Source organism: Ursus maritimus (assembly GCF_017311325.1).
Source record: "Ursus maritimus isolate PB19 chromosome X unlocalized genomic scaffold, ASM1731132v1 scaffold_X1, whole genome shotgun sequence".
NCBI lineage: Eukaryota > Metazoa > Chordata > Mammalia > Carnivora > Ursidae > Ursus > Ursus maritimus.
The window spans coordinates 84,380,574-84,389,481 of NW_024423319.1; the positions used below are offsets into that span (position 1 = coordinate 84,380,574).

General features: G+C 40.6%; 1 protein-coding gene across 7 annotated transcripts in view; it reads right to left on the reverse strand.

Moving 5' to 3' along the window:
• RP2 (RP2 activator of ARL3 GTPase) overlaps positions 1–8,908 on the reverse strand; it is a 58,771-nt gene that overhangs the window by 36,526 nt on the left and 13,337 nt on the right. For all 7 annotated transcript variants that reach the window (XM_040632557.1, XM_040632579.1, XM_040632592.1 and 4 more), the window contains exon 2: positions 3,114–3,779. In XM_040632557.1, the coding sequence (XP_040488491.1) occupies positions 3,114–3,779 (666 nt within the window). The remainder of the gene's footprint in view (positions 1–3,113; positions 3,780–8,908) is intronic.

An 8,908-nucleotide genomic window follows, 5' to 3' on the forward strand; every position in this document is an offset into this window, starting at 1 on the left:
AATCAGCTACATTATCCCCCACTATTCCATCAAATTGGTTTCAAACGCAAATCCTTTTTCAGAGCCCTCATTGCTGCCTCAGAAAGAAGAAACGTACATAAAAAAGTAGCAGAAAATTGCACGGACATCACTGCCAGGTGATGACTGCAAAGTTACTTAAAATATCAGAAATAATCCTACATCTGTTTCTAATTTTCTAGATGCTCACTACCTCTCATTTCGTAGTCAGACACATAAACTGACAAAAGATGATTAATTCGAAATACCGTTACCTAAAAACAAATAATGAATTACAAACTTGATCTATCTTGGTATCTCACTGCAGATATCTGGAGGCTCTTTTTTCATGGAAATTCTTCCACTTCTAAGGACTGGAAAATAGCGTTAACTACCCAACTTAAATTACGTAATACATTACTTCCAAACAATTCAAACTACTTTTACTCTAATTTATCCTGTGCATATCTGTGATGTAGCAAGAGGAAGCAAGAAATCTGGGTTTTAGGTGAGAAAATTGAGGCCCAGTAACTTCTCTTGATTCCCTTTGGAATGTGCTTTCTGCTTTATCCAGCTTTTCTGGACTTCCTATCTCAAAAAACTATTATGATACATTTAATTTATAAAACAATGTGAAACAAAATTCTGTGATACTCCTAGGGTTTAACAAAACCAGAGTTAGCAATCACAGTTCCAGCCGAAGCTGTCTTAAGGTATTCGGGCTATGATATGAGAAAGACTCAAGTTTGTGGGTTTTTTTTTTTTCCATTTCAGAATTAAGTGGCTCCTACACATTTTCCTGGGAACTTGAGCTTCATTTGTTTTTGAAAAAAAATGTAATCTCTCCCTTAATACGTAAGTTAGTGATCTTTTAGCAGGTTTTGATACCCTCTTCACATGTACTTGGCATTTTCTTCTTTTCATTCTCTTGTTATTCCTTAATTCTGCGCTTTTAGAATTAGGTAGGATAACTCCAACCAGAAAGTCCCAGGGTTTTTCCTTCTAGGCTGAAGGGTAGTATCTGCCTTGAGTCCCTGCACTTTCAGTCACATTCCTGCTCCACCCGGCACTTGTCGACTTTCCTTTACCACTGAGGCATCAGATTAGCATCATGCTTAAGGGTTCAGACGGTGGTTTAAAGCCAGACTGCCTGGATTTAAATCATGGCTCTGCTGTTTACCAGCTGAGTGACCTTTTGCAAGTTACTTACTCTCTCCGTGGCTCATTTTCCTTATCTGGAAAAATGTGAATGAATGGTACCTATTTCATAGGTTATTCTAAATTAAGTGAGTTACTTCTTTTAAATCCCTTATAACAGGGGCGCCTGGGTGGCTCAGTCGTTAAGCGTCTGCCTTAGGCTCAGGGCCTGATCCCAGGGTTCTGGGATCGAGCCCCACATCGGGCTCCTCCGCTGGGAGCCTGCTTCTTCCTCTCCCACTCCCCCTGCTTGTGTTCCCTCTCTCACTGGCTCTCTCTCTCTCTGTGTCAAATAAATAAATAAAATCTTTAAAAAAAAAATAAATCCCTTATAACAATGCCTGGTATAAACATTATATAAGTGTTCGCTATTATTATTGCTGCTGTTGCATTTTTGTTTGAAAATGTCTCATAATCCAGAAGGACACCTAAAGAACATCAATCTTTCTGGTCATGTTGCTTTCAAGTGCAGACAACACTGCCGTTTTACACATCAGAACCAAAAATTAAAAGGTTAAGAACATCTGAGGACTCATGAAGAAAGATGGTTTGTTTTTATGTTTTTTTTCTTTAAACATGCTATATACTTTATGTCCACTTCTCAATTCCTACCAAAAAGGAGTTTAACCTGGATAATTACATCACCTGAAAACTGTATGTAGATATTTTTTAAGTCACCATGCAGTATAATGAAAAGGCTGACCTCTCAGATGTCGGATTAACATGTGGTTAGAGAGCTCAAAGGCCAGGAGTACGTCTATATCTTACCATGAACAACAACAACAAAATACCACAGTCTGAAAATTATACTTTGGTTTCTGGTGTTTCGAAAACCAGACTTCAGATATACTTTGTAGGTTTCAGACATGAGTTTTCTACATTGTAGGATGTATAGCTACAGAGAGGAGGTCATTTCTAGGGTTTTTTTTTTTTCTCCTTGTAATCTTCCTTTCGACGGAACAGTTACAATTTTTTTAAAAAAATCCATTCAAAAGGAGACTTAAGGAGTTTTCCATTCACTTCTTCATTTCTGGGAGTTTGATTTTTAAATTTGAAGACTCCTTCTGAAGATCATCTGATTAATGGGCGACCAGTACATCCCACTGCTGCCTCCCCACTGGAGAGCCCACGAATACGGGAACTGGCACTTGTGGAGCCCCTAATGTCTACGTCCCCAGTTATTTTTCCAGTGGAAGCTGCTTCCGCTAGAAGGACTCTTCTCTAATCCCCAACTCACCGAGTCCCTGCTCCTGAGCCCACCACCTCTGCTATCCCAGCTCCCACCTCATTCTTACACACCAACCTCCCCTTCGCGTAGCAACAGGGCAAAGGAAAATAATGTGGAGGTGGTTCTCACAGTTGTCCCAGTGGCCAGAAGTGGTACTCCTAAATGTCTTTCCCACCCCCTCCAACCAATTAAAACTCCAAATAAATACTCCCAACTAAATAACGTCATGCTTTACTTGGCCCTACTACTTTTGTAAGCTTCCATGGAAATCATTTATTAGATAGAACGGAAGTTCTCTGAGGGCAGAGAATTTTGCCTATCTGTCTCCACCTCCAGCATACAGTTTAGGTCATCAGCTTGCAGTTGCCACCAGCTGTAAGATGCGTTTCGGAAAAGCAAAAATGTGGAAAGCAACCGTGCATCCCGTAGTCAATGAAAGATGTCAACAGAAGTAACTCTTCACATAATAGTGCTTAATACATGCTTACTGAACTCTATTTTCCAGTTTCTTTGGGAAAGTCTTTTGAGGCCTAAGCAATCAGCTTACAGATACATCTGCAGGGGGCAAGGGGCTAGAACTTAAGGATTGCCTGTATTCCTAATAGCCAGTTTTGGAAAAGAACACAAGTTCTCCAGAAAGTGGTGTGTTTCTATCTAGGCGTGCGTCTGTCTCTCTTCTCTTTCTCCTTACCTCATCAATTAGTTTTCTGGCATTTGCGATAGTGTAATCACCAGCAAATAATACCACTAAGCATGATTCATCGCTGCTCTTCGGTCTCTGACCCCGAGATACCGGAACGATACTTCTATTGGCTTCTGTGGCCACGCGGACAGCTTTGAGCTCTTCGGTAGTAGGCAGAGGAACGTGGTCTTGAACCACAGCATCCTCTGGAAGAAGGCTCCAGTTGAGTTCTCCTGACACCGGTGTGAAGTCATGAACGTTGCTCCAGGTGTTATTGAAGATACTCAGCCCTGCGTCTTTGAACTGGAAGGCTAATTCGGGGTAGTACCACTGGAAGCAGCCAAACTTGATGTTTGTGGAAGACTCGATGATGGGCTGAGTGGCACAGCACAAAAACACTTCCAGCTTTCTACAATCCCTCACACGAAACTGCTGGCAGGCTAACGTGCACTTGCAATCTCTGCAATTTCGGAAAAACACACTGCCTTTCACAGGTCCCAGAAAAATGACGCAGTTAGTACAGTCGTCGATAGTGATTGTAGCAGAGTGATCAAAGATATAGATGTTACAGTTCTCACAGTCTTGAATGAGAAACTGCTGTCCTGCCACTTGGCCAGGTAGGCGACCGACTGTTTCATCCTTCAGGCCACTGAACATGTAGTCTTTGGGATCAACCTGCAGGGACAAAACATAGGCCCTGAGTGTTACTGACATTATTCAGCAAGTATTAGTCAAGTGTCTACTGGGTGCCAGGCACAATTCTTGGTGCTAAAATACTAAGTTCCTGCTCTCATTGACTTTTGCAACATAGTAAGAAATTGAACAGCACAAGTTGTTTTTTCCAATAATTAAGAGGAATGACCAGGGGGAAAAAAGGGAGAGGAGGCTGTGATAAAGAAAGACTCAAGGACGTAGCAACCAAACAATATGTGGACATTGTTTGCATCCTGTTTCAACATAGCAACTGCAGAAACACTTTTTTGAAACAATTGGGGAAATTCTCACGCACACAGCATTTTGGATGATGTTAAGGAATATTGCAGCCCTGACCCTTTTTCTGATGCTTCCCTTTTTAAATTTTTTAAAATTCAAGTATAATTAACAGACAGTGTTATATTAGTTTCAGGTGTACAATGTAGTAATTCAATAATTCCATACATCACCTGGTGCTCATCACAAGTGTCCTCCTTAATCCCCATTACCTATTTCACCCATCCCCTCAGCTACCTCCCCTCTGGTAACCTCCAGTTTGTTCTCTCTATATTTAAAAGGCCGGTCTTTGACTGTCTTTCTCCTTTGTTCATTTGTTTTGCTTCTTAAATTGCACACGTGAAAATTTAAAACAACTTCTGCTTCTTTTTTTTTTTTTTTTAAAGATTTTATTTATTTATTCGACAGAGATAGAGACAGCCAGCGAGAGAGGGAACACAAGCAGGGGGAGTGGGAGAGGAAGAAGCAGGCTCCTNNCGGAGGAGCCTGATGTGGGGCTCGATCCCGGAACGCCGGGATCACGCCCTGAGCGAAAGGCAGACGCTTTAACCGCTGTGCCACCCAGGCGCCCCACAACTTCTGCTTCTTTAAAAACTTCTGAAATTGGAAATATACCCAGATTGAAATGTATTTCTCTATCCTTCAATAAGTGGATGCATGGGTCTTAGTTTCTAAACCCCGACTGATTTCTGCAATATGCTACAGAAAACGGAAGAACCTGAAGGCACAAGAATCACTATATGGCATAACTGCTACCTGCAAGTTCGATTCAAATATTTATTGAGTTTTTCTTACAATGTAATTCTTCAAAGGCCACCATTCCCATATTCAGATATCCTAAACTAAAGCACACAGAACCTTTTAGACAGTATGCCTGGAATTTGTCACATTATATATTTTAAAATTCTAACTGACCTCCAAGAGTCACAAAAAGGCCATTTTGATTTTTCCAAATTACGTTTGAGTCTACTTGCACTGTTTTATCTCTTTGCAAATATTAAATTTCATGCAGAACTATACATGTGCCGGAAATATGACTCCCATGCAGTAGGTAAAATTTTGATTGTCCACCAAGGATAATTTAATCATCCCAAACATTACCAAACTAACTTAAAGTGACTTATGCAGTACTGCACAATAAATGCTGTGCTTAACCAGCTTTACATAATGTAGTAGAAGTACTGGTCTGTAGCGTGAGGCAGTAAAAGAGGCACCTTGGTTCCCAGTCTCAATTTTGTCACCTATGAGCAACATGATCTTGGAAAAGGCACTTCAACTTTCCAGATCTTCAGGCATTCAACCAACATTTGAACACCCAATATGAGCCGGAGAGCCTCTTCGGCACTAACATGAGTATAACCAGCTCTTCCCATAAAAAAGTAAACACTAACGTAAACAGATGATTTAAAAACAACTTGGCTGTGTAATGCAAGATGCCTAGAATATTCTGGAAACACAGAGGAGGGACGCCAGGGGTGGGGGAGGTAGGGGTGTTAAGACTTCACTAACAAAGTGAGAACGAACGAGCTGGAGTTCACCACATAAAATGGGTAGGAGTAAAGGATTCTCCCTTCCCACGCCAGATAAAAGTGAAAGAATTAACAAAATAAAACTCTTCAGAGAACGCGAGGACAGCCGAAAGTGGTTTGGTGTTTACCAGTGATATCAGAATGGGAGCAGGTGAAGCTAGAGAGACAGGCAGGGCCATATTATAAAGCCTGGAAGTTATCCACAGGCAACAGGGTACCACAGAAGGATTTTAAAGAAGGAAAATGTACATTTCAGGAAGATTACTCTGATAATAAGGAGGTGGAGCATGGATCTGAGACCGTTGCAGCCATCCAGTAAGGCCTAGACGTAGAGCAGTGGTTAGGAGAGAAGAGGAAGATGGGATAAATTTGAGAAATTCTGAGGAAGTCGAATCAGTCAATTTGGTAATTCAATGGCTGTAGGAGGTAAGGCGGAAGGATGGGTCCAAAATGCTTCCTAGTTCTCTAGTCAGTGTTTTTTTTTTTACTTTTTTGGACTATAATCCACATTAGCAGATTCTTCAGCACAGCCCAGTACACCTGCTTGTGAGTATTTGTGCATGTACACATACCAAAGAAATAAAAGCTTCACAAATAATATTTACCCTAATTTTGTGTTAAGCCCCCCAAAATGTTCTGTTATCCCACTGACGGGTTTGAAAAAACACTGCTCTGATTTATATGATTGGATGTTGGTACTGCCATACATCAGAAAAAGTGAAAAATACAGGAGGCAACACAGGTTTGATGTGGAAAGAAGTGTTCAAGAAATTCTATTTCTGGGGCGCCTGGGTGGCTCAATGGTTAAGCGTCTGCCTTCGGCTCAGGGCGTGATCCCGGCGTTCTGGGATCGAGCCCTGCATCGGGCTCCTCTGCTAGAAGTCTGCTTCTTCTTCTCCCACTCTCCCTGTTTGTGTTCCCTCTCTCGCTGGCTGTCTCTCTCTCTCTGTCAAATAAATAAATAAAATCTTAAAAAAAAAAGAAATTCTATTTCTAGGATTTTACAGGTGATGCGTGTATATAAAGGTACTGGGGCGCCTGGGTCGCTCAGTGAGTTGGGCGACTCTTGGTTTCGGCTCAGGTCGTGATCTCATGGGTTGTGAGATCAAGCCCCGTATCAGGTTCCATGCTCAGTGCGGAGTCAGCCTGAAGATTCTCTCCCTCTGCCCGCCCCCTCAAATAAATAAATGCATCTTTTTTTTTAAGGTACAGTATTCCAGTTTGGTCTCTACCAAGAAACTGAATTAGCATAGTTGCTGGTTCCCTATTGCCTAAGATCAACCCCAAAGGGACGAGGTAAGGAAAACACCTAGAAAAGGGGAAACTATAAGTCCCTGTGGTGGAGTGTGGGAGGATAAAACAGAAAAGGAACCTCTAGGATTTCTGTTCTTGCTTCTCCCTAACCCTAAATCTTGAGACAACAGTGCTTCTCCCATACCTGCTGGGACTCAGATCTCTGGTCCTGACTTCATTTGAGTAAATTCAGGGCAGGACAGAAACCCTGTGCTGGTAAAGAGCTGGGAAAAAACAGGCAGGGACTAACTCTGACAGATGCTCAGGACCTCTCCAAACGCTCATAACTGGCAGATTAAAATCTAAGAAGTGTCTTCTAATGCTGCTTCTCCCAACTACTGATTGGTCGAGTAGACCAAAAAAATTAACAAGAATATATAAGATCTGAACCACACAATGAGAATAAGCTTGAGTTCTGCATCCAACAAGTAGAGTGTACTCACGGTTTTCTTAAGGACACATAAAAGCTTTTTTAAAAAAATCATATACTAGATCATAAAGCCTAAACAAATTTTAAATAATAGATAACTTACAGATCATGGTATGGGACCAACATGTAATTAAGCTAAAAGCTAACAACAACAGATACTCTTAATCTTGGGTACTTGAAAAATTTAAAAACACACTGCTAAATAAGTCATGGGTTAAAGAAGAAATCATAATCGAATCTAAAAATACTTAGAATTAAATGTTCAGGCACCACATTTGGGATGCAGCAAAGATGGTGCTTTGAAGGAAATCTATAACCTTAATTGGGTATAATAAAAACACTCAAAATCAGTTAAATACCCATCTTAAGAAATTAGACAATAAACAATAAACCTACAGAAAGTAGGAGAAAAAAGATAAATAGTAGAAATTAATGACTTAGGTATTAAATATATAATAGAAAACATCAGCAAAGCCAAAAATATGGGGTGGGGGTGGGGCAAAAAATAGGCCAACTTCTGGCAAGAATGACCAAGGAAAGAAGAGCGAAACACAAACAGTAGGAATGAAAAGGGGGGTATCACCATAAATAGAGGTGAAAAAGAGAATAGTATCAACAACCGTATCTCCACAAGTTTTAAGAGATTTTGTCTATGAATGAACAAATCTCTTAAAAAATAAGTTATCACAACTGACTCCAGAGGAAGTTACAAGCTTAAATAAAATGCTATTACTACTAAAGAAATACAAGCAGTAGGCTAAGTGTTCCCACAAAGAAAACATCAGGCCCAGATGGTTTTATAAGCAGATTCCAATTTTATTTATCCCAGGTTTATGCAAACCCATAAAGACAATAGAAAAAGAAGGAACAGTCCTAACTCGTGCTATTAGCCTGCCAGGCAAGACCCTAGTAAGAAAAACAAAGACAGAGCAAGAGAAGAAGATTTTAGGTTCATTTCACTCCCATCTATAGATGGGGGGGAGGGGGAAAGAACCCTGCAAATTAAATCAATCCTATAAAAAGAGAAAGCACCACAACCAACTTGAGTGAAAACGGTCAGTATTAGAAAATCTTTCAATGTAAGTCATTACTATGTGATAACAACTTATATTTTACTCCTAATTCCTATTGCTCTCCTATGGGAATTTTGTCTTCAGTAGATCTGAAACACTTGCTGTGACTTGTCTATGCCCTCTGATTCTCCTTTGCCCAAACGGCCTTCTCCTAGTTCTTCTTGTTCACCTGTCAAACTTTTTCTGTGAAGCTTTCCCCAGTTTTCTCAACCAGAAGCCTGCTCTCCCTTTTCGGAGTATCTATATTATATTAAATACCAGTCTCTGTCCCTTCCTGTACAGCGATCTTCAAGCTGGACTCCTGGAACCAATCTATTTAAAACTGAAACACCTCCTCCAATACCACCTCTTCACCCTTCTTTTTCTCCAAAGCATTTCACTTCCTTTTAATGCACTATGTAGGAATTATATTTATTGTCTCTATTCTACCAGTCCTCTGTGAGGACATAAGCTCCATGAGGGAAAGGATTATCTGTTTGCCCCCCCCCC